We start from the raw sequence: 26,209 nt of genomic DNA on the forward strand, positions 1-26,209 counted from the left end.
ACTCCGGCGGCTTCTACTATTTTGAAAAAGCCGGCCGCTCTTTAAACAATCTCGAATTCCCTGCTTTACCCGTACACAGGCGCCTGTGATTGGTTGCAGTGAGACACGCCCCCACGCTGAGTGACAACTGTGTCACTGCACTCAATCACAGCAGCCGGTGGGCGTGTCTATACTGTGCAGTAAAATAAATAAATAAATAAATAAATAATTAAAAAAAACGGCGTGCGGTCCCCCCCCTATTTTAATACCAGCCAGATAAAGCCATACGGCTGAAGGCTGGTATTCTCAGGATGGGGAGCTCCACGTTATGGGGAGCCCCCCAGCCTAACAATATCAGTCAGCAGCCGCCCAGAATTGCCGCATACATTATATGCGACAGTTCTGGGACTGTACCCTGCTCTTCCCGATTTGCCCTGGTGCGTTGGCAAATCGGGGTAATAAGGAGTTAATGGCAGCCCATAGCTGCCACTAAATCCTAGATTAATCATGTCAGGCGTCTCCCCGAGAAACCTTCCATAATTAATCTGTAAATTACAGTAAATAAACACACACACCAGAAAAAATCCTTTATTAGAAATAAAAAACACTAACAAAGTTCCTCATCACCAATTTATTAACCCCGACAAAGCCCTCCATGTCCGGCGTAATCCACGGACCTCCAGCGTCGCATCCAGCTCTGCTGCATGCAGGTGACAGGAGCAGCAGAAGACACCGCTCCTGTCACCTCCACGCAACAAATGAGGTGAGTATCGCGATCAGCTGCTGTCAGTCAGGTAACTCACGGCCACCGCTGGATCCAGCGGTGGCCGCGATTAACCTCAGTGACAGCTCAGCTCTTCCCTCTAATGATGCTTCATTTGAGTATCCCAGCATGCAATGGAAATTCTCAAACAAAGCATCATCAGAAAGGAAGTAGGGGAAAAAAAAACAAGAATAGCAGTTTCATAGTGTAGAGAGGAAAGGATTGAGAATTTTTAATGCAAGCATATCAGAAAATAGTTTAGATTATAGCCGTAAATAGATAGGGATTAAAAATGTAAATTATTTTGGCCTTCCGATCACTCCTTTAACTATAACATTACAAGATACAGAGCTTATGAAGCACTGCCTGTTGTAGATTTCAGCTTTCAGCAGGATTATCAGCACTCAGAAACTGAAGATTAATGAATAGTTACAGCAGCCATTATCTATATCATCACAACACATGGGATTATAAGAGAAACTGAACACAAGCAAACCAGACAGGTCACACATTACAGTATTAAACTCCAACAATGAACACAGCGCCATCAGTATTCACTTTCATAGGAATTGAGTTGCAGTACGAAGAACGGCCACTACACAGTGTGTGGCGCTGTCCTGACCTGACTCCTTACCCCATGCACTCTTGCTGACAGCTGATTGCAGAGGGGTCGGGTATCGGACAGCAAAGTGCATAGTGCGCTGCAATGGAAGGTGATGAGGCGGTATTATTTCTACTGGGCACAAAGTCCAGACTTCCAAAGGTCTGCTCACTCTAAAGTAGCTGACCTCCCCAAGACACAAGTAAATATCCTGAATATCACGGTATTAAATACAATAAACCCTGATCTGTTTGTCAAAATGAGTCATGTACAAGGAATGCGCCATGTTGTAATACAGTATACAGATAGCAGACGTCATCCCCGATATCCACTGCATGTATAATAATGCAAAGTATCCGGAATGTAATTCCTCCAGGACGTCCTCATATTAAATAGTACGGATGGGCGGCCAGTATGTCTGTCCCTCAGGTCATGATGCAAACACTCACATACAACGCTCTGTCCACAATGTACAATTGCATTCAGATGTTCTCGGTTACATCGGATTCTGGGAAAGCTGGGTGACCATCTATGTGCCCTTTAATGCTGTGACATGAGAACAAGGGGCCTCCTAGTACATAAAGACTGATATTTGTCATTCTGGAGTCTGAGAAATACAATCAATATGGAGAAAAGTTAAAGTAAAGATTGTTGGTCTTTTCAACAATTTTTCCATTTACTGTATACAACTGGGAAAGCAAAACATTACGTCCCCCAACATAGTTCCCACAAGAATTGTCACCCAGCTTTCTCAGTGTCACCCAGTTTTCCTAGTGTTACCCAGTTTCCCAGTGCCATCCAGCTTTCCCAGTATCATCCAGCTTTCTCACAGTCAGCCAACTTTCCCAGTGTCAACAAGCTTTCCTAGTGTCACCCAGCTTTCCCAGGTTCACCCAGCTTTCCCAGTGTCACTTATCTTTCCAAGTGTCACCCTGCTTTTCCAGTGTCACTTAGCTTTCCCAGTGTCACTTAGCTTTCCCAGTGTCATCCAGCTTTTGCAGTGTCAACTAGCCCGTCAGTATCACCTAGCTTTTCCAGTGTCATACAACTTTCCTAGTGTCACCCAGTTTTCCCAGTGTCATCCTGGTTTCCCACTGTCAGCCAACTTTCCCAGTGTCATCCAGCTTTCCCAGTGTCACCCAGCTTTCCCAGTGTCACCCAGCTTTCCCAGTGTCACCCAGCTTTCCCAGTGTCACCCAGCTTTTCCAGTGTCACTTAGCTTTCCCAGTGTTATCCAGCTTTTGCAGTGTCAACCAGCCCGTCAGTATCACCTAGCTTTTCCAGTGTCATACAGCTTTCCTAGTGTCACCCAGTTTTCCCAGTGTCATCCTGGTTTTCCACTGTCAGCCAACTTTCCCAGTGTCACCCAGCTTTCCCAGTGTCACCCAGCTTTCCCAGTGTCACCCAGCTTTTTCAGTGTCACCCAGCTTTTTCAGTGTCACCCAGCTAACCCAATGTCACACTGATTTTTCATTGTCACCCAGCTTTTCTAATGTCACGCAGCTATCCCAGTGTCACACTGATTTTTCATTGTCGCCCAGCTTTTCTAATGTCACGCAGCTATCCCAGTGTCACACTGATTTTTCATTGTCACCCAGCTTTTCTAATGTCACCCAGCTATCCCAGTGTCACACTGATTTTTCATTGTCACCCAGCTTTTCCAATGTCACCCAGCTATCCCAGTGTCACACTGATTTTTCATTGTCACCCAGCTTTTCCAATGTCACGCAGCTATCCCAGTGTCACATTGCTTTCCCAGCGTCACACAACTGTACTAGTGTCACCAAGCTTTCCCAGCATTTCCCAGTGTCACCCAGCTTTCCTAATTTCTTAAATAGGAAATCTGCCAAATTGTGAATTTACACATCCTCTACTTCTACTGTATATTGCTTGATGTACAGGCAGATTTACCATACAGAAGACTGATAAAGATAGAGGAAACCAATATTGCTATCATTATCCTTCCAGTAAGGGTTGTCATCCATCTTTCCCAAGCTTATAGCCTCACAAATCTGCCTTATAAATTGTTGCGCATCATTTACTGACATATTGTTGGCTATATGGGCAGTTTATACACTCAGGGGACTGGAAAAGATGTGAGACGACCAAAATGGCTTCCACTATAGTTCCCACAAGGGTTGTCACCCTTTTTTCTGGGTCTTTCAGATAAGAAATCTGCCTAATTATTCAATCCCCTACTTGTACTGTACATTGTGGAGATAAGGACAGGTTTGCTGTTCAGCAGACTAGGAAAGCTGTGTGGCAATAGAAATTGCTGACATATTAGTGATGAGAGAAATATAGTACGTCACTCGCCATTTTACGTCACCTCCTCTGTCCTCTCTCCCTCACATTGTCCTATGTTCCACCTCAGGCCCAGGAATGTTCCATCGGGTAGAGCTGACGTGTCATGTTTTTGCTGTCATCCTCCTTAGTGATGAAGCCGATGTATAATTCATGTTTACACGCCTATGGCAACAGCACTTGTGTCAGTTTCACGCCGGCATCATGAGATGATTTTATAACCGGCTATTTCTCAGTAATATGCACATAAAATGTCACACAGGGCGGCTGCACGTGATATCAGGTGGTCACAGGAGACCTACGGTACATACATCTGCTCCTGGTAACTGCCCAGAAGGGCCTTGTGCAGGGCAGTATATGGGCCCCTGGTCTTCTCTAGGCACATTTCTCTCTCTAGATTACAGTCCACCAAGAATTCTGAGTCATTGAATTCATTAGCTTCAAGATGTTGTCCAAAGATCCCCATACATATTAGATGAAAGATGGCTAAACTCACTGGCAGCGGCTTTCTATTCTTTCTCCGGTAGATAATCACTGCCAGACTTTTTGTGGCAGCGGTTTTCTCCTCATTCTTGAGCAGATAAACTGCTTCCGACATATTCGGGCAGCGGCTTTCTCCTCTTTCTCTAGCTGAGACTATTCTGGCACAGACTTTCTCCTCTTTGTCAGCTAAACCACTGCTAGCCATATTCTGCCAGCAGCTTTCCCCTCTTTCTGGCAGATAAACCACTGCCACACATATTCTGGCAGCAGCTTTCTCCTCATTCTCTGGCAATTAAACCACTGCCAGCCATATTCTGCCAGAAGCTTTTCCCTCTTTCTGGCAGATAAACCACTGCCAGACATATTCTGGCAGCAGCTTTCTCCTCATTCTTTGGCAATTAAACCACTGCCAGCCATATTCTGCCAGCAGCTTTTCCCTCTTTCTGGCACATAAACCACTGCCAGACATACTCTGGCAGCAGCTTTCTCCTCATTCTTTGGCAATTAAACCACTGCCAGACATATTCTGCCAGCAGCTTTCCCCTCTTTCTGGCAGATAAACCACTGCCAGCCATATTCTGCCAGCAGCTTTCCCCTCTCTCTGGCAGATAAACCACTGCCAGACATATTCTGCCAGCAGCTTTCCCCTCTTTGTGGCAGATAAGCCACTGCCAGACATATTCTGCCAGCGGCTTTCCCCTCTTTCTGGCAGATAAACCACTGCCAGCCATATTCTGGCAGCAGCTTTCTCCTCATTCTCTGGCAATTAAACCACTGCCAGCCATATTCTGCCAGCAGCTTTTCCCTCTTTGTGGCAGATAAACCACTGCCAGACATATTCTTGCAGCAGCTTTCTCCTCATTCTTTGGCAATGAAACCACTGCCAGCCATATTCTGCCAGCAGCTTTTCCCTCTTTCTGGCAGATAAACCACTGCCAGACATATTCTGGCAGCAGCTTTCTCCTCATTCTTTGGCAATTAAACCACTGCCAGACATATTCTGCCAGCAGCTTTTCCCTCTTTCTGGCACATAAACCACTGCCAGACATACTCTGGCAGCAGCTTTCTCCTCATTCTTTGGCAATTAAACCACTGCCAGACATATTCTGCCAGCAGCTTTCCCCTCTTTCTGGCAGATAAACCACTGCCAGCCATATTCTGCCAGCAGCTTTCCCCTCTCTCTGGCAGATAAACCACTGCCAGACATATTCTGCCAGCAGCTTTCCCCTCTTTGTGGCAGATAAGCCACTGCCAGACATATTCTGCCAGCGGCTTTCCCCTCTTTCTGGCAGATAAACCACTGCCAGCCATATTCTGGCAGCAGCTTTCTCCTCATTCTCTGGCAATTAAACCACTGCCAGGCATATTCTGCCAGCAGCTTTTCCCTCTTTGTGGCAGATAAACCACTGCCAGACATATTCTTGCAGCAGCTTTCTCCTCATTCTTTGGCAATTAAACCACTGCCAGACATATTCTGCCAGCAGCTTTCCCCTCTTTCTGGCAGATAAACCACTGCCAGACATATTCTGCCAGCAGCTTTTCCCTCTTTCTGGCACATAAACCACTGCCAGACATATTCTGGCAGCAGCTTTCTCCTCATTCTTTGGCAATTAAACGACTGCCAGACATATTCTGCCAGCAGCTTTCCCCTCTTTCTGGCAGATAAACCACTGCCAGACATATTCTGCCAACAGCTTTCCCCTCTTTCTGGCAGATAAATCACTGCCAGACATATTCTGCCAGCAGCTTTCCCCTCTTTCTGGCAGATAAACCACTGCCAGCCATATTCTGCCAGCAGCTTTCCCCTCTTTCTGGCAATTAAACCACTGCTAGTCATATTCTGCCAGAAGCTTTCCCCTCTTTCTGGCAGATAAACCACTGCTAGTCATATTCTGCCAGCAGCCTTCTCCTCTTTCTGGCAGATAAACCACTGCCAGCCATATTCTGCCAGCAGCTTTCCCCTCTTTCTGGCAATTAAACAACTGCTAGTCATATTCTGCCAGCAGCTTTCCCCTCTTTCTGGCAGATAAACCACTGCCAGACATATTCTGGCAGCAGCCTTCTCCTCTTTCCCCATTGAAAACAAATGACCGCTCAGCCGAGCGAAGCACCCATGTATGTGGGGGGAATTAGAAGTAGATGTGTGTTCAATAATCCCGGTTGCAATTTGCACCAAAAAGGTTGGGTATATGCCCTGCACTACATTTATTGTTTCTCGACACTTTTTGTGCAAAATTACATGCATGATGGAAATTATTGACAACTAAGAGGTGGTGTAAGGTAAGACAAAAGCATCTAAAGATTCTCCAAATTTGTCATCCAGCGTGAGTTGCTGAAATAAATTTTTAGCCAATTTTAAAGCTGTCTAGTCTAAGTTTACACTGATGAAATATTAGACAGGATTAGTAAACCTGCCCCATTGTTCTTCTTCGGCAGCGTTGCCTGCAGCGCTCCTGTGCAGCTGCACAGGTTACACAAATGCTATGTCTGCCCCTGAGCACTAATGTCAGGAATGTCATTACGGTATAGGGAGGCTGTCAGCCCAACCTCATCATATAAACCCCGCACACCGCCGTGTAGAGGATAGCGTCTATAAAAATTGCACTGAAGTATAACCAGATATGCTGATTAGGACACTTAGCGCACTCTGGGTGTGGCCAGTACACTACTGCTCCTCCCCCTTATTTACATGCCCCGCCTCCCTAATTGGTGACTGACAGCACTGACCTCACTGGAGCATCCCTGTCTACAGAGAAAGCTCAGGAAGACAGAGCTGGCAATCGGTGAGACAAGCAACAACAGTGGGTATTACTTTGCTATACAATGGTCAGATTTATCCAGTAAACTTTGTCAAAACTACGGGTCATACAGCTGAAATTCGGGCAAAAAGAACCTCATACATTGTCTGTACGTGACTTCCACATTCTTTTGGAGCGTCTTAGAAATCTTACAACTATGGACAATGCCTTTCCTCTGTTACTCCTCCTGGAAATATATGAATAAATAGAACATTATCGCTCACCTTGTAAACAGGGTGTGATCCTACATAGACTGTATAGGAACACATTTAATTGATGAGGGGAACAGTAGCTGTCAGGTCTCAATTTATCTCTAAATTTCCAAGAGGAGTAACAGAGGAGAGTCCTATGAAAATATTCTGCAGAATTGTTAATTTAGGAAGAATATAAGCTAATAAATCAGGGAAGCAGACAGGCAGCGTGGGAAAAGTAGGGGGCACAGCATACCTCCTCTCCTCTGGCTCTGATACATGACTCTATACCTGGTACTCTATGGCAGTGATGTGACAGTCCCTTTAGCTGTCAAGTTAAAGTGATAGTCACATTACTGCCATAGAGTACCAGGTATAGAGTCATGTATCAGAGCCAGAGGAGAGGAGGTAAGCTGTGCCCCCTACTGTTCCCACGCTGCCCTGTGCTGTTTCCAACACCTGAAAATCCCTGACGATTTGATAATGAAGCAGAATTTTCTTTTTCTAGATAATCAAATCTCCATCATTCTGTGTTGATAACTTAAAAAGACAAAATATTTCCGCTCTCTCATAACGTGACCATTAAAAATGATTGGAATATTTAAAATATAATAAATGAAAATGTCACCCCATAAATGGAGCGGAATCGGTATATGATGGAATGCGGCTTATGATCACATTCTAGTTGCCATGGTTTCCTTTGTTTGTTTGCACATGCAGGAATGACAGGTAAGAGGAATTCTAATGACACGGGACCGGCCCTTACTTTATGGAGAGGTAGCTCTCTTTCAGAATCCGCCTTGAAATCATAAAGGGCAATTCCTGAGAGCTGAGGAGCGTCCGGATGTTCGGGCTCACCCGGGGTCAGCACCTGTGAAAGGAAGCAAATAATGACTAATATATCAGGATGATCACACAAGAATGGTCAGACAAGACTGCGCTCACTATTTCTACACCTAAGGTCATAATTAACATGGATTAATTAGTTCATGATTCCGATGACTTACTCAGGCATTACAAGATGATCAGCAGACATGAGCGGAATGAGTTGATCAGGCGTCACGAGTTGAGACTGAGATAAGATCGTTATGACTTGCTCACACAATACATGATGAGCTCCGGCTGATCAGTAATTTAATTATGAGCTGACGAGAGGACATGATGGTTATGAACAGATTATCAGCTGAAAATGTGTAATAGACATAACTGAAAAGATAACTGTAGAGAACCTGTCACGTTGTATGCCGCCTGATCTGTGGACAGCTTAGTATAGACAGCGAGAAGCTGAGCAGAATGATGCATAGGTTTGTTGGAAAGTATTAATCAAAACTTGCAATTTATTCAGTGTAATCCTTGGTGTTTGTATGTATGAGTCCAGTGGGCGGTCCTATTAGTGAGTGACAGTTATCTGCTCTATAAGTCCAGTTGGCGGTCCTATTAGTGAGTGACTGTTATCTGCTCTATAAGTCCAGTGGGCGGTCCTATTAGTAAGTGACAGTTATCTGCTGTATAAGTCCAATGGGTGGTCCTATTAGTGAGAGACAGCTATCTCCTATATCAGTCCAGTGGGTGGTCCTATTAGTGAGGGACAGCTATCTGCTATATCAGTCCAGTGGGCAGTCCTATTAGTGAGTGACAGTTATCTGCTGTATGAGTCCAATAGGTGGTCCTATTAGTGAGAGACAGCTATCTCCTATATCAGTCCAGTGGGTGGTCCTATTAGTGAGGGACAGCTATTTGCTATATCAGTCCAGTGGGCAGTCCTATTAGTGAGTGACAGCTATCTGCTCTATAAGTCCAGTGGGCAGTCCTATTAGTGAGTGACAGTTATCTGCTGTATGAGTCCAATAGGTGGTCCTATTAGTGAGAGACAGCTATCTCCTATATCAGTCCAGTGGGTGGTCCTATTAGTGAGGGACAGCTATTTGCTATATCAGTCCAGTGGGCGGTCCTATTAGTGAGGGACAGCTATCTGCTATATGAGTCCAGTTGGCGGTCCTATTAGTGACAGTTATCTGCTATATGAGTCCAGTGGGCGGTCCTATTAGTGAGGGACAGCTATCTGCTATATGAGTCCAGTTGGCGGTCCTATTAGTGACAGTTATCTGCTATATGAGTCCAGTGGGCGGTCCTATTAGTGAGTGACAGCTATCTTCTGTATGAGTCCAGTGGGCGGCCCTATTAGTGAGTGACAGTTATCTGCTCTGAGTCCAGTGGGTGGTCCTATTAGTAAGTGACAGCTATCTACTATATGAGTCCAGTGGGCGGTCCTATTAGTGAGTGACAGCTATCTGCTATATGAGTCCAGTGGGCGGCCCTATTAGTGAGTGACAGTTATCTGCTCTATGAGTCCAGTGGGTGGTCCTATTAGTGACAGTTATCTGCTATATGAGTCCAGTGGGCAGTCCTATTAGTAAGTGACAGCTATCTTCTGTATGAGTCCAATGGGTGGTCCTATTAGTGAGAGACAGCTATCGGCTGTATGAGTCCAGTGGGCGGCCCTATTAGTGAGTGACAGTTATATGCTCTGAGTCCAGTGTGCGGTCCTATTAGTGACAGCTATCTGCTATATGAGTCCAGTGGGCGGTCCTATTAGTGAGTGACAGCTATCTGCTGTATGAGTCCAATGGGTGGTCCTATTAGTGAGTGACAGCTATCTGCTATATGAGTCCAGTGGGCGGTCCTATTAGTGAGTGACAGCTATCTGCTGTATGAGCCAAGTGGGCGGTCCTATTAGAGTAACAGCTATCTGCTGTATGAGTCCAATGGGTGGTCCTATTAGTGAGTGACAGCTATCTGCTATATGAGTCCAGTGGGCGGTCCTATTAGTGAGTGACAGCTATCTGCTATATGAGTCCAGTGGGCGGTCCTATTAGTGAGTGACAGCTATCTGCTATATGAGTCCAGTGGGCGGTCCTATTAGTGAGTGACAGCTATCTGCTATATGAGTCCAGTAGGCGGTCCTATTAGTGAGTGACAGCTATCTGCTATATGAGTCCAGTGGGCGGCCCTATTAGTGAGGGACAGTTATCTGCTCTATGAGTCCAGTGGGCGGTCCTATTAGTGAGTGACAGCTATCTGCTGTATGAGTCCAATGGGTGGTCCTATTAGTGAGTGACAGCTATCTGCTATATGAGTCCAGTGGGCGGTCCTATTAGTAAGTGACAGCTATCTGCTATATGAGTCCAGTGGCCGGCCCTATTAGTGAGTGACAGTTATCTGCTCTATGAGTCCAGTGGGTGGTCCTATTAGTGACAGTTATCTGCTATATGAGTCCAGTGGGCAGTCCTATTAGTAAGTGACAGCTATCTTCTGTATGAGTCGAATGGGTGGTCCTATTAGTGAGAGACAGCTATCGGCTGTATGAGTCCAGTGGGCGGCCCTATTAGTGAGTGACAGTTATCTGCTCTGAGTCCAGTGTGCGGTCCTATTAGTGACAGCTATCTGCTATATGAGTCCAGTGGGCGGTCCTATTAGTAAGTGACAGCTACTATATGAGTCCAGTGGGCGGTCCTATTAGTGAGTGACAGCTATCTGCTATATGAGTCCAGTGGGCGGCCCTATTAGTGAGTGACAGTTATCTGCTCTATGAGTCCAGTGGGTGGTCCTATTAGTGACAGTTATCTGCTATATGAGTCCAGTGGGCGGTCGTATTAGTGAGTAACAGCAATTTGCTATATGAGTCCAGTGGGCGGTCCTATTAGTGAGTGACAGTTATCTGCTATATGAGTCCAGTGGGCGGTCCTATTAGGTGAGTGACAGCTATCTGCTATATGAGTCCAGTGGGCGGTCCTATTAGTGACAGTTATCTGCTATATGAGTCCAGTGGGCAGTCCTATTAGTAAGTGACAGCTATCTGCTGTATGAGTCCAGTGGGCGGTCCTATTAGTATGCAACAGCTATCTGCTATATGAGTCCAGTGGGCGGTCCTATTAGTGAGTGACAGCTATCTCCTATATGAGTCCAGTGGGCGGTCCTATTAGTGAGTGACAGCTATCTCCTATATGAGTCCAGTGGGCGGTCCTATTAGTGAGTGACAGCTATCTGCTATATGAGTACAGTGGGCGGCCCTATTAGTGAGTGACAGTTATCTGCTCTATGAGTCCAGTGGGCGGCCCTATTAGTGACAGTTATCTGCTATATGAGTCCAGTGGGCAGTCCTATTAGTAAATGACAGCTATCTGCTGTATGAGTCCAATGGGTGGTCCTATTAGTGAGTGACAGCTATCTGCTATATGAGTCCAGTGGGCGGTCCTATTAGTGAGTGACAGCTATCTGCTGTATGAGTCCAGTGGGCGGTCCTATTAGTGAGTGACAGCTATCTGCTATATGAGTCCAGTGGGCGGTCCTATTAGTGAGTTACAGCTATCTGCTGTATGAGTCCAATGGGTGGTCCTATTAGTGTGCAACAGCTATCTGCTATATGAGTCCAGTGGGCGGTCCTATTAGTGAGTGACAGCTATCTGCTATATGAGTCCAGTGGGCGGTCCTATTAGTGAGTGACAGCTATCTGCTATATGAGTCCAGTGGGCGGTCCTATTACTGAGTGACAGCTATCTGCTATATGAGTCCAGTGGGCGGTCCTATTAGTGAGTGACAGCTATCTGCTATATGAGTCCAGTAGGCGGTCCTATTAGTGAGTGACAGCTATCTGCTATATGAGTCCAGTGGGCGGCCCTATTAGTGAGGGACAGTTATCTGCTCTATGAGTCCAGTGGGCGGTCCTATTAGTGACAGTTATCTGCTATATGAGTCCAGTTGGCGGTCCTATTAGTGAGTGACAGCTATCTGCTGTATGAGTCCAATGGGTGGTCCTATTAGTGAGTGACAGCTATCTGCTATATGAGTCCAGTGGGCGGTCCTATTAGTGAGTGACAGCTATCTGCTGTATGAGCCAAGTGGGCGGTCCTATTAGTGAGTAACAGCTGCTATATGAGTCCAGTGGGTGGTCCTATTAGTGAGTGACAGCTATCTGCTATATGAGTCCAGTGGGCGGTCCTATTAGTGAGTGACAGCTATCTGCTATATGAGTCCAGTGGGCGGTCCTATTAGTGAGTGACAGCTATCTGCTGTATGAGTCCAATGGGTGGTCCTATTAGTGAGTGACAGCTATCTGCTATATGAGTCCAGTGGGCGGTCCTATTAGTGAGTGACAGCTATCTGCTATATGAGTCCAGTGGGTGGTCCTATTAGTGACAGTTATCTGCTGTATGAGTCCAGTGGGCGGTCCTATTAGTGAGTGACAGCTATCTGCTGTATGAGTCCAGTGGGCGGTCCTATTAGTGAGTAACAGCTATCTGCTATATGAGTCCAGTGGGTGGTCCTATTAGTGAGTGACAGCTATCTGCTATATGAGTCCAGTGGGCGGTCCTATTAGTGAGTGACAGCTATCTGCTGTATGAGTCCAGTGGGCGGTCCTATTAGTGAGAGACAGCTATCTGCTGTATGAGTCCAGTGGGCGGTCCTATTAGTGAGGGACAGTTATCTGCTCTATGAGTCCATTGGGCGGTCCTATTAGTGACAGTTATCTGCTATATGAGTCCAGTTGGCGGTCCTATTAGTGAGTGACAGCTATCTGTTGTATGAGTCCAATGGGTGGTCCTATTAGTGAGTGACAGCTATCTGCTATATGAGTCCAGTGGGCGGTCCTATTAGTGAGTGACAGCTATCTGCTGTATGAGCCAAGTGGGCGGTCCTATTAGAGAAACAGCTATCTGCTGTATGAGTCCAATGGGTGGTCCTATTAGTGAGTGACAGCTATCTGCTATATGAGTCCAGTGGGCAGTCCTATTAGTGAGTGACAGCTATCTGCTATATGAGTCCAGTGGGTGGTCCTATTAGTGAGTGACAGCTATCTGCTGTATGAGTCCAGTGGGTGGTCCTATTAGTGAGTGACAGCTATCTGCTATATGAGTCCAGTGGGCGGTCCTATTAGTGAGTGACAACTATCTGCTGTATGAGTCCAATGGGTGGTCCTATTAGTGAGTGACAGCTATCTACTATATGAGTCCAGTGGGCGGTCCTATTAGTGAGTGACAGCTATCTACTATATGAGTCCAGTGGGCGGTCCTATTAGTGAGTGACAGCTATCTACTATATGAGTCCAGTGGGCGGTCCTATTAGTGAGTGACAGCTATCTGCTATATGAGTCCAGTGGGCGGCCCTATTAGTGAGTGACAGTTATCTGCTCTATGAGTCCAGTGGGTGGTCCTATTAGTGAGTGACAGCTATCTGCTATATGAGTCCAGTGGGCGGTCCTATTAGTGAGTGACAGCTATCTGCTGTATGAGCCAAGTGGGCGGTCCTATTAGTGAGTAACAGCTGCTATATGAGTCCAGTGGGTGGTCCTATTAGTGAGTGACAGCTATCTGCTATATGAGTCCAGTGGGCGGTCCTATTAGTGAGTGACAGCTATCTGCTGTATGAGTCCAATGGGTGGTCCTATTAGTGAGTGACAGCTATCTGCTATATGAGTCCAGTGGGCGGTCCTATTAGTGAGTGACAGCTATCTGCTATATGAGTCCAGTGGGTGGTCCTATTAGTGACAGTTATCTGCTGTATGAGTCCAGTGGGCGGTCCTATTAGTGAGTAACAGCTATCTGCTGTATGAGTCCAGTGGGCGGTCCTATTAGTGAGTAACAGCTATCTGCTATATGAGTCCAGTGGGTGGTCCTATTAGTGAGTGACAGCTATCTGCTGTATGTGTCCAATGAGCGGTCCTATTAGTGAGAGACAGCTATCTGCTCTATGAGTCCATTGGGCGGTCCTATTAGTGACAGTTATCTGCTATATGAGTCCAGTTGGCGGTCCTATTAGTGAGTGACAGCTATCTGTTGTATGAGTCCAATGGGTGGTCCTATTAGTGAGTGACAGCTATCTGCTATATGAGTCCAGTGGGCGGTCCTATTAGTGAGTGACAGCTATCTGCTGTATGAGCCAAGTGGGCGGTCCTATTAGAGAAACAGCTATCTGCTGTATGAGTCCAATGGGTGGTCCTATTAGTGAGTGACAGCTATCTGCTATATGAGTCCAGTGGGCAGTCCTATTAGTGAGTGACAGCTATCTGCTATATGAGTCCAGTGGGTGGTCCTATTAGTGAGTGACAGCTATCTGCTGTATGAGTCCAGTGGGTGGTCCTATTAGTGAGTGACAGCTATCTGCTATATGAGTCCAGTGGGCGGTCCTATTAGTGAGTGACAGCTATCTACTATATGAGTCCAGTGGGCGGTCCTATTAGTGAGTGACTGCTATCTACTATATGAGTCCAGTGGGCGGTCCTATTAGTGAGTGACAGCTATCTGCTGTATGAGTCCAGTGGGCGGTCCTATTAGTGAGTGACAGCTATCTGCTGTATGAGTCCAGTGGGCGGTCCTATTAGTGAGTGACAGCTATCATTATGAGAGCTCACAAGCAGTGATTAGCAATAATTGAATATTTATGAAGCGTTAGTAATAGGGGCCATCATTGAGAGTCAGTTATGGGCAGTAACCATCATGTTCTTGACTCTACACTGAGCTGTGACTGTAAAATGCTGCAATTTTGATGCAGCGACAAAAGCTCGTTGTGGGCTCGTGCCCTTATTAGTTGTCAACATTCGCAATGTACGGTGATACATACTGTATGTAGACAATTGCTGACCTTGATGTAACTCTGAGGGAAGATGCCTCTCCTTCCATGCTGCTCTCCCAGCAGCCAGTGCTCATCGATCTTCTTCAGGATGGTGACCGCGGTCCCACGCTGCAAGGAAATCTCTCTACAAAAATAAATGGACAGAATAAGGCTGGTTTCAGACGTCCGTGTTTACTCAGGTACTAGTCACACGCATGGTTATGGTCACACATGTGACATCTGTGTTTGAATATGTGGCGCCCCTGCCCTGGTCAGGCACCACTGAGTACTGCACCCATGCTGGGTCAGTACAAACTGGTAATCCCAAAGGCTGACTAGGGTTTGTATATACAGGCACCCTTTGACCAGGACACTCACACACACACATTAGAGGGGACCCCTGGGCAGACCCAGGAAAGGGGCGTGGCCCTCGCATCTCAGATAGTGTGGTGCTGTAGTGGAGCTGGAAGGAGAGTTGTGCAGTGGCAGTCAGAGGAGGAGTGGAGCAGCCGAGTCTGAAGTGTAGGGCTGAAGAGCGAAACACTGTCAGACCCTGCACGTGCGGTGGCTGCTGGCGGGAGAGAACATTACCACCAAGTCAGACTGAAAGACACCCGAAGAAAGAGAGCAGTAAGGAGTCGAGTACGGGAACTCCTGGCAGTGGAAGCACACACGGGGTACAGGTCCCTAGAGCCAGACATCCATTTAGTGGTCTGCTAAATACTGTCGGCGGTGGGACTAGGGGTTCCACACCAACCAACAAAGAACCCGCAGCATCAACAGCAACAAGGGGGCCCATAAGGAGGATCGAGCAAACGGGTCAGAAAGGGGAGAAAGGCAGCAGCGACTTCCCTGGATGCATCCCACGATATACTTCAAGTCAGAGGTGGTCCAAAACAAAGGTGCAGGAAGGCGAGTCAGCAGTCACCCCTATATCAGCCTGAGGGATACCTGGTTCCACCTGGTTCATCATAGCATCGCCCGGGTTGTCTCACAACTACCAACTGAAAGTGAGCAAAAACCCTGAAAGACATTGCTGCCTGTGTGTGACTTCTTCTGCGACCTGTGGTTCTATACGCACCTACACCCGAGCCCCTGGGGCCAGCCTCACTCTCAGGAGGCCATAACACCAGACTGCAAACACCATCAGCCCCAGACGCTCGTTAAACTACAGTGGCGGTCCCCCCCTGACCGCAATTACCGAGAGTGGCATCACGATTCCTATTAAAGTTAACCTGACATACCTGTTGCCAGAAGATTCCCAGCACGTGAAGACCCTGAGGCGACCTGCAGGTGAGGGGCTTCACACATACGTGTGACACGTACCGGGTAAAACACGTGTCTCTGCAATGAAAAGATGTTCTATATTTACCTGTATCCAGCGATGCTGCCTCCCGCTCCTGACCTCCGCTCATTTTTTTCACTGATTATTCACTGTTCGAGGATTTGAAAGCCGGAGCATCGCGAGGACAGCGCCGGCCAGCACAGCTGAGGACAGCACCGCCGGGGACATCGCTGATTGTTTAGAAAAGCCAGTGGCTTTTTCCCATCCGGCTTTTAAACAATCATGCATCAATTTCAGCCTTTTGCTCAGCCCCAGACCGCTTTGTAAGGTCCAGCAGACAATTACTCGCATTTCCCATTGACTTGCATCGGAGTCGCTACTCGTAACAAGTACCCGAGTATTAGGACCTACTCGTTACGAGTATAGCGAGTCTGAGTATTTCACTACTCGCTCATCCCTAAATAACACCAATAACTTGCAGGGATCTGAAAGTGTTCTCTAATTGTGATCCGTGTTCTTTTTCATTTATCTCCTTTACTTTTGTATTATGTGCTTTACAATAAATTCAATTTATGAAATAAGCTTAAAATCCTGCGAGTTTCCACAGGTTAGGATATAATCACATAGGACAACACAATGACCGCAACATTTAGGAAATTGTGCGTTGTTCTCTAATTCTGATCTCCAGTGTACGGTATATAAAAGCGACCAACAAAGTCATAAATGGATAGATTTACCACATATATGTCAAGAGAGAACACCTTTGAGAAAATCAGTAAATAGAAATAAAGTCGTACTCACTCACTTTTCTGACTCGGCCACAAAATCAAACTTGACCACAGCTTTACAAATCGGTGATAGATCCTGAAAGTATAAACGGCACAGTCACAGAAAGGTCTGCATAAATCAGCTAAGTGTGACTTTAGGCTGCTTTCACACATCAGTTTTTTGCCATCAGGCACAATTCGGCAAAAACCTGAAAAACGGATCCGGCATCTGTTGCCGCCGGATCCGTTTTTCCCCCATAGACTTCTATTAGAGCCGGATTGTGCAGGACGGCCTTGCGTTCCATCCGGCTTGTCTGGCGGCCGAATGGAACGCTGAGGGGGAATGCTTTTTTTGTCTCCGCCGAAAACCGTATCCGGCGCCGTACGGCATGTTTTATAATGGAAGCCTATGGACGTCGGATCCGACGTAATGTGGCAAAAACTGGATACGGCCGCTGGATCCGTTTTTTTGAACTGAGCATGCTCAGTATCACAACGGATCCGTCAAAAAACTGAAGGAACTGATGGAAAAAACTGATGCAACTGATCCGTTTTTTCGCCGGATCCATCGTATTGTTTTTTTCGCCGGATCGTGCCTGATGCCAAAAAACTGATGTGTGAAAACAGCCTTACCCATAGAGATCTGCCCTGTTCACCTTCACAATTAAAAGCCCAATTCATCACGACATTTTCACCAGAATTCTGGCATAAAACTTCTTGAAATGTTGAAATTTTTTTTTGCGCAACCTAAAAATGTTGCTACTTTGGGCATTTTTTACTTGAGAAAAGTGGGCAGATTTCAGGCGGGCGAAGGCAGTGGAAAGCGCCCCTGACGAATTCATCATAAATGCACTATCCTCTGGAGGTGACGCACGCCAATTAAAACATGCGCCAAATTACATAAAAAGTGGCGCCTCTCTTAATAGATGGAGCGCTGGAGTAGGAGAAGGCAAATTCATGAGCCCGGTGTACAAAATATCTTTCTTATGAATCAGGACCTAAATATTTTGCGTGTAAAATGAAAAAAAAAAAAAAACAACAAAAACCCAAACTCTATAATCTTAGTTCTTCTTCGCACATAACGCCGATAACAAACTCATCTCTACTTATTCGCAAACTCCGGCTTTGTATCATTTTTTATATTTCGTTGGTTATAAATAAATAAATAAATAAAAAATAATAAATAAATAAATTAAATAAATAAATAATAAATAAATAAAATAAATAAATAAAAAATAATAAATAAATAAAATAAATAAATAAAAAATAAATAAATAAAAATAAATAAATGATCACAACATTGTTGGTTATAAATGACTTAGTGACCAAATGTAGAACTGGTGGAGGAAGGTTGAACTAGATGGACTTAGGTCTTTTTTTCAACCTAAGTAACTATGTTATTTATTTATTATTTGTTGCATTTTTTGGCCATGATTGGTAATAAACATGATAATAAATCATACACAGGTCCCCGGTAAAACACTGATATCTACTAAATACTACGTTCACCTGTCCAGTAATGCAAACAATAAAATTTGCCGTCTGTACCGCTCACCTGCTCCTCTGTATTCCGCCTTCTAGATTTATTTGCTTTTGGCTCAGGACTGCCACCTGGTGGACACAAAGTGTGATTACAAAACTATCACTAAACGCATTGCATTATATGTCCACATAAAGGGGTATCCTTAGTTTAAGGCTGCTTTCACACATCAGTTGTTTGGCATCAGGCACGATCCGGTGAAAAAACTGATGTGATGGATCCGTCGAAAAAACGGATCAGTTGCATCCGTTTTTTCCATCAGTTCCTTCAGTTTTTTGACGGATCCGTTGTGATACTGAGCATGCTCAGTTCAAAAAAATGGATCCGGCAGACGTATCAGTTTTTTTGCTGAATTACACCGGATCCGGCGTCCATAGGCTTCCATTATAAAACACGCCGTTTGGCGCCGGATCCGGTGCAATACGTTTTTTTGCCGTAGAGAAAAAACTTTCCCCTCAGCGCTCCATCCGACCGCCGGACAAGCAAATTTTGCCGGATCTGGTGAAAGCTGTATGGAACGCAAGGGCATCCGGCACAATCCGGTGCTAATAGAAGTCTATGGGGGAAAAACGAATCCGGCGGCAACAGAGGCCGGATCCATTTTTTCAGGTTTTTGCCGGATTGTGCCTGAAGACAAAAAACTGATGTGCGAAAGCAGCCTAAGGCATTGGTGGGCGATCCGGCAGTCAGACCTCCGCCGATCAAGAATTGACTGCTTATTTTTCTAACCATTTCTCATTTTTCACTTCTTCTTTTAACGGCGGCTTGTAATAGTCATCGTGGGAAGTGACGATAACACCCTACGGGGATCAATAATCGTTGACCGCTCAAAATTACAAGGTTATCAAACCACATCAATCTTCTTGGTTAATGGTTAATCCAAAATCCTGCACAATTTTCACAAGGGAGGGCATGAACTACGGCCCAATTTTGGAAAATATCATCTTTACCTACTTACTATTAATAAATACAGAGTTATTGTGTCCAACATTGCAGTTTTTAAAGGAAATGTCCAGGATTAGATAAACTTCGCCATTTTCATGAAAAAAAAAACCTCAGCAATACCAGGCTTAGCCTGTGGACTAATGTGGCGCTGTTTCTGGGGGAAAAAAAAGCAGCCATGTTTCTCTAATCCAGGGCATTCTGCAAAACATTTAACCATTTAAAGGGATTGTCTACTGCACTTATTGTGGATCTTTGGCAAGTCTTGGCTAAAATGTAGAGGCATCAGACTGAATACTAACAGACCGGACTTTCAGTGTCTCCGGCTCTCACACCACTTCCTCTTCTCGCCCTCCATCGGTCGGTGTCCCTCAAGGTTCAGTTCTAGGACCCCTCCTCTTTTCCATCTACATCTTCGGCCTGGGACAGCTCAGATTCTCACGGCTTCCAGTATCACCTCTACGCTGAGGACACACAGATCTACCTCTCTGGACCTGACATCACCTCTCTACTAACCAGAATCCCACAATGTCTGTCTGCTATTTCATCCTTCTTCTCTGTGCGATTTCTAAAACTTAACATGGACAAAACTGAATTCATCATCTTTCCTCCTCACTCAACCCATCCAACAAGGCTATCCATCAAAGTCAATGGCTGCTCACTCTCACCAGTCTCGCAAGCTCGTTGCCTTGGGGCAACCCTCGACTCTGCTCTATCCTTCAAGCCACACATCCAAGCCCCTTCCACCTCCTGCCGAGTACAACTCAAAAATATTTCCCGGATTCGTGCATTCCTTAACCAAGAATCAGGAAAAACACTAGTGCATGCCCCAATCATCTCCCACCTCGACTACTACAACCTCCCGGCTGTGTGGCCTCCCTTCTAACACTCTTGCACCCTTACAATCTATCCAAAACTCTGCCACCCAGCTAACCCACCTGTTCCCCTGCAATTCCTCGACCTCCCCTCCTTGCCAATCCGTTTACTGGCTTCCCATTGCCCAAAGACTCCAGTTCGAAACCTTAACGATGGCATACAAAGCCATCCACAACCTATCTCCTCCATACATCTGTGACCTAGTCTCCCGGTACCTACCTGCACGCAACCTCAGATCCTCACAAGATCTCCTTCTCTCCTCCCCTCTCATCTCCTCTTCCCACAATCACATACAAGATTTCTCCAAGTGCCTCCCCCATACTCTGGAATGCTCCACCCCAGCAATTCAAACTCTCCCTTACTGTGGAAACCTTCAAAAGAAACCTGAAGGCCCACCTCTTCTGACAAGCCTACAACCTACAGTAACCCTCAGTCCACTTCAGTGCCACACAACCATCTCTACTCTCACCTATTGTATCCTCACCCATCCCCTGTAGACTGTGAGACCTCGCGGGCAGGGTCCTCTCTCCTCCTGTACCAGTCTGTGACTTGTATTGTTCATGATTATTGTACTTGTTTTTTATATATACTCTTTTCCACTTGTAAAGCGCCATGGAATTAATGGCGCTATAATGATAAATAATAATAATAATAAAAATAATAATAATTGATTATTGAGTGCAATGGGAGGATATATAAATTCACTTGCATTGAGCTTCCCAAAACAATGGATACAAACAGCCACAACTTTAAAACTTTATTGCTGCTTATAGGAAGTAAAACTAATCTATAGTTACACCTTCTTGCTGTAGACCATCCCTCGAATATCTTAAAGGACCCCATATACATTAATATTGACCGAACCAGCCAATGTCACTGCCCCGATTTCTGAAAGGAAGCGGCTGCAGGGAGAATATAATTTCATTTTCTCCCTGTAGCTGCAATTTCTGGCATTTATCTGCAGGTTACTACCATTTTTTGTTTATTTGCCGATTTGTTTTTTTAGTAGAGGAATTACCGTACACAGGTGGAGGACATTTTGCCCCTACACCGTGGTAACCCGGCAGTCACTATATATGACTATTTCATCACTTTGCACTGTGGATATGTTACATTCCTGTTATAATAAAGCACATTCATTGTGTAAATCCTGGACTGAAAAGATGAATATTGTTTTACACACAGATTCTTTTCCCATTCTCCGTCTCACCTGCTCGGTGTGAATATCTCCGTAATATAACTTCCTGCAACGAGACACAAAAACTGAGTGAGATCAGAGCGAACACTTTATTGTCTACATTCATTCCATCCAGAGATTTATACATTCCAGACTGCAAAGGACAAGGGCCCGAAACAAGAGGGGGAACAGTGCAAGAACTATCCGTCACCTTACCTCTTTTGTCAAATTTGGCGGTGGTTTCCAAACCCTCACTTTTCTTCAGACTATTTTACTGTCTTCAGCTGCACTGTTATCAGTACGTACTCCTTTGGAGTACAGATGATAGCAGTGAAAGGGTTAGCAGCGGTGAATTCTGCTGAGTGTCTTCCTTCAGGGTGCATTCACACATCCGTATAAATTGGTCCAAGATGGGACTAGACTGGCCGCGGGTCTCCTGACCCAAGTGTGACAGCTTCATAGACATATACTGTATGAAGCAGTCACACTCAAGTCGGGGAGACCCCATGGCCAGTCTGAGTATTGCTGTCTGATCTCGGACCGATTTTATATGGATGTCTGAATGTACCCTTCCTCAATAGCACAACACTCAGAGGAGGACACAGGTGCTGACTCTTTCACTGCCAGTACTCCAAATCAAAAACTCCATGGAGCCTGATGAGGGGTATTGCCCCTGATCAGTGTGGAGTAGGAATCTGGCTAGGTGGGAGCAATGTCTAGTAGACCAACAAGACAAAAGACAATCACTGATCTCGGAGAGACCAGCCAGAGAAAACACTGCCGGCAGCCAACAAAGGCGCTCAACACAGTGAAATCCTAGGTGCATTGCCCCCTGGGAAGTATGCAAATCAAAAAAGTCCATGCAGCCTCTGTTAGGAGTCTCAACACGGAAAATAGCCAGATATCCCTCTGCGAAGGACATAGCCAAGGAGTACTGCCAGTACTTCAAATGAGTATGGTATCAATGTAGCTTAAAGGAGTTGTACAGGCTTGGGGTTAAAGTCTTTTATCACTCTATATTGCAGATTTTTTTCCTCACAGTGCGCAGTGTGCACGTCGTCATGATTCTCTAGCACCGGTAGCTGGCAGAGGCATGACTGCAAGTATTCCGTATTCATACATGAGGTCACATGCCAACTAGACGTGTGGAGCCTTGAACTGAGAAAGGCCAGACACGTCTAGTCTGAATGTGGCCACAAGGATACAAATTGCATACTTGTGGTCACATGACTGCGCGCACCCGGTGCCAACAGTGGGGAGTCCCGACAGCACGCAATTCTGCATGCTGTGAGGATTCACAAGTCTGCAGTAACATAGACTGCAAACTGGAGCCCCAAAGGCAGGCAAATAGACTGGGGTAAAGGAGCGGTTTTGAACCCTCTTACATGCAATTTTTTCTAAAGAATGAAGACAAATCCCCTAAAAAATGTTTTGCAAACTTTTGTACCTTTGCATGCTGGACAAAATTAAAAAAAAGAAATAGAAGGTTACATTTTTAGGAAGCCAAGAAGCTGGCCGGGTGAGCCTTCTTGGGCAAAGGGTTGTCACTCAATTGAGGGATATATGAGGGAAGCAGGAAAAGTGGGTAAGCATAAAGATTTCAGTATCAGTTACTAAGGCCAATGGTGATGGGAAGATGGTAGCAGCTCATTCTGACCAAAAGTGGTCCAAGAAAGGCCGACCTGTGAACCAGTGACAGGGTCCAGTGAGCCCCGAGTTCATCTGTGAATGGGGTAATCAAAGCCTCGTATAGAGCTACTATGATAGAAAGATGTCACTATACAGAGAAGATGGCAGCGTGGTGTGTATGGAGCTCTGTAGTCATAGACAGGTCATAGTGGCCATGCTAATCATGGCCTTCACCCGAAAGCTCCTACAATGGGCAGGAGAGCATCAGCACTGGACCATGGAAGAAGGAGCCTGGTCTCAGGAATCATGGATGCACTATAAGAAGACAAGCCGCTGGAGGCATTGTGATGAGGAGGGTCTTAGCATTAATTTGTGTGACAGGATAATGCCCCCCGCTACAAAAACTGTTCAACAATGGTTTGCCCAACATGACAAGGCGTTGGCTCGTCTCTTAATACCCCAGATCTAAATCCAATCAACTGTGGGATGTGGTGGAGAAACAACAAGTCTGATCCGCGGAGTTTGTACCTCACATTTTACAGGATTTATAGGACCTACCGCTACCGTCTTGTGCCGGGAACCACAGAGTACTACGGCAGTATGAGGTATGAGAGGGGCCTGCACAATGTATTGGGCAGGTTGTTGTTTAGTTATGGCCGATCGGTGTAGATTGAGGTCTATGTGAAAAATATCACATGTAACACAGAATCCGTCCCTGGAGAGAGATTTATCTGTCAGTCACTGGCAGCCATACAAGTATGATCTCAAAGTCCACAACAGGCGCTGGCTGTAAAGTGCTCCATCCCGCTCAGCATTTATACAGAGGAGCAACTGAAAGCCCCTTGGACCCAATAGGAAATCTGTAATAGGCCCCGGCCCAACTATAATGTGCCATTAGTGCCTTGGATCGAGCCAAAGATTTCCCACTGGAGAGTTCAGCTAATGTCACTACCAATGTCAGTAAATGCCGGCTACAGCTTCCCTGTGCTGAGCCTCACATATCACATATCAGCGCCAGACCCCTCTGTAGGCCTCGCTCCACCTGCGTATAAATAATCGCTCCAATACTCATCCAGAAAACAGGGGTGAGTGACAGGCGTATATCCTGGGGATGTCAGTCCATATGTTATGTGAGGGTGCGATTTCTTTTTCCCGCCTACCATCTGCATGACGTTTTTTTTTTTAACAATCTTTTACATGCTATAATAACGCTATGTAATATTAAGCTAATTGTCATAATTAATAAAGCAATATAATATAAAGATATAGATAGATATCCTACTGCTATATAATATCCCACCCCTCTATATATTAGACACTAGCGTCCTTTAGTGGCTTTCCTGTGCCACTGAAGGGTGTTTAGCCTGGTTTAAATTAATAAATAAAACAATTCGGAGAAATGGCGTGAGTTCCCCCAATTTTGATAACCAGCAAGGGTAAAGCAGACAGTTGGGGGCTGATATTATCAGGCAGGGCAGGTCCATGTTTATTGGGCCCTACCCAGTCTAAAAATACCAGCTCAGAGCCACCCCAGAAGTGGTGCATCCATTAGATGAACCAGTGAAAAAGTCGGGGAGTGTTTTTTCAAATAAACTATTTTGTGTTTTTTTCTTCTTACTTATTGTGTTAGTAATGGAGGTGCCTGATAGTCACCTCTCAATTACAAATCCCTGGGCTTGATTCCAGCTGATATTAACTTCAACTACCAATACCCCAATTGCCACTGCACTAGGGCAATCGAGAATAGCAGAGGTGAAGCGCCAAAAGTGTCCCATCTAATGTGAAACAACCCTTCTGGGGTGGCTACAGGCTGCTTTTTTTAGGCTGAGAAGGGCCCAACTACATGGGCCTTCCTAGTCTGATAATACCAGCCCCCAGCTGTCTGCTTTACCTTTGCTGGTTATTAAAAATAGGGGGTTCCTACTTTGCTTTTTAAACTATTTATTTCTTTATGAGGTTAAACCAGGCGAAATAGCCTTTAGTGCCACTTGAAAGCCACTAAAGGGTACAAGTGTATAATATATAGGGGGGTTGTGACATTATATAAGCTGCAGGATATTTCTCCCTTTATCAGATTTTTTTTTCTTTTCGATGTGTGAGTACAAATTGGATGCCACACAGATGGTCCGTGTGCCATCAGATTTTTGTCTCACACCCATAGACTTGCATTGTGAGTCTCGTCTGATATACACGGCCGTACACAGCATGATCAACACTACCTCATTGAATAACATTGGTGCGAGTGCAATCGAATAGTTTCTTGCATTGCACTTGCGTGTTTATACGCAAGTGTGAGTAAGGTCTTAAGCGTGCACTCACATCACAGTATTAATTGCTGGAGCATTTACTTGCAACTGTCCATCTGATATTCTTCTTGTAAATAGACCAATACATCCAGGGAACTACTCGAGTGTTATATACGAAGTGGGGAAGGAATTGTTCCCTTGTATATACTCATCATTGACAGAACTGTATCAAACTGAGTAGAAACACACCTCTGTAATGAACAGTGTATGTGTATATTTCCAGGAGGAGTAACAGAGGGAAAACACAATGTAGTATTCTTAAAAAAAAAAAAAAAAAGCATCCTCTACACCTGTTATTTCATGACAATGGCAACGGGAATTTTATTTAGTCATATCTGAGAAAAACTCAGGACGTAATACAATAGTAACTGGGCGCACACTTTGCTCCAAATCCAAAAACAACAAAAAGTCAGTGAGTCAGAAAAAAACACGTAATTTTATCCAGTCTGATGAGAGCAAATGCCAAAACACACTGACTGCAGTAACTAAACAGAACGACGGCCCAGACCCTCCAAGCAACGATGGTGCATTTGGCAGCGGGGGCCGCAATATAGATTGTGCAACGGGATCCAGGAGCTCTTGTGTTAAGCAATCCATCTAAGTAAGAAATAGTCCTAAGGGGGCACAGAATACCCTGGGACCTCAGCTAGAAAGTTCTGCAGTGTCCTCCAACCTACGGGTGTGCAGCTGATGCAAAGTCTGGGATTCAAGCATCAGATGCATTAAAATGCCTCCCTGCACAGCATAACGCCCTATTGATGCCCCTCTACACAGTATAAACCCTAATGATGCCCCTCTACATAGTATGACCCCTAATAATGCCCCTCCACACAATATGACCCCAATGAGTCCCCTCCACATAGTATGACCCCTAATGATGCCCCTCTACACAGTATGACCCCTAATGATGCCCCTCTACACAGTATAAACCCTAATGATGCCCCTCCACACAATATGACC

General features: G+C 45.5%; 1 protein-coding gene across 15 annotated transcripts in view; it reads right to left on the bottom strand.

Moving 5' to 3' along the window:
- Window positions 1–26,209, bottom strand: part of SORBS3 (sorbin and SH3 domain containing 3) — an 84,508-nt gene that overhangs the window by 22,263 nt on the left and 36,036 nt on the right. For all 15 annotated transcript variants that reach the window (XR_012753078.1, XM_075346430.1, XM_075346429.1 and 12 more), the window contains exons 8-12: window positions 21,348–21,381; window positions 18,335–18,390; window positions 16,818–16,876; window positions 14,758–14,872; window positions 7,886–7,990 (exon numbers count right to left, since the gene is read on the bottom strand). Coding sequence is in view for 14 of the 15 variants with exons in the window: in XM_075346430.1 (XP_075202545.1) it covers window positions 7,886–7,990; window positions 14,758–14,872; window positions 16,818–16,876; window positions 18,335–18,390; window positions 21,348–21,381 (369 nt within the window). In the remaining variant the exon portion in view is untranslated. The remainder of the gene's footprint in view (window positions 1–7,885; window positions 7,991–14,757; window positions 14,873–16,817; window positions 16,877–18,334; window positions 18,391–21,347; window positions 21,382–26,209) is intronic.

This window comes from Anomaloglossus baeobatrachus, chromosome 4 (genome assembly GCF_048569485.1).
Source record: "Anomaloglossus baeobatrachus isolate aAnoBae1 chromosome 4, aAnoBae1.hap1, whole genome shotgun sequence".
NCBI classification, from domain to species: Eukaryota; Metazoa; Chordata; class Amphibia; order Anura; family Aromobatidae; genus Anomaloglossus; species Anomaloglossus baeobatrachus.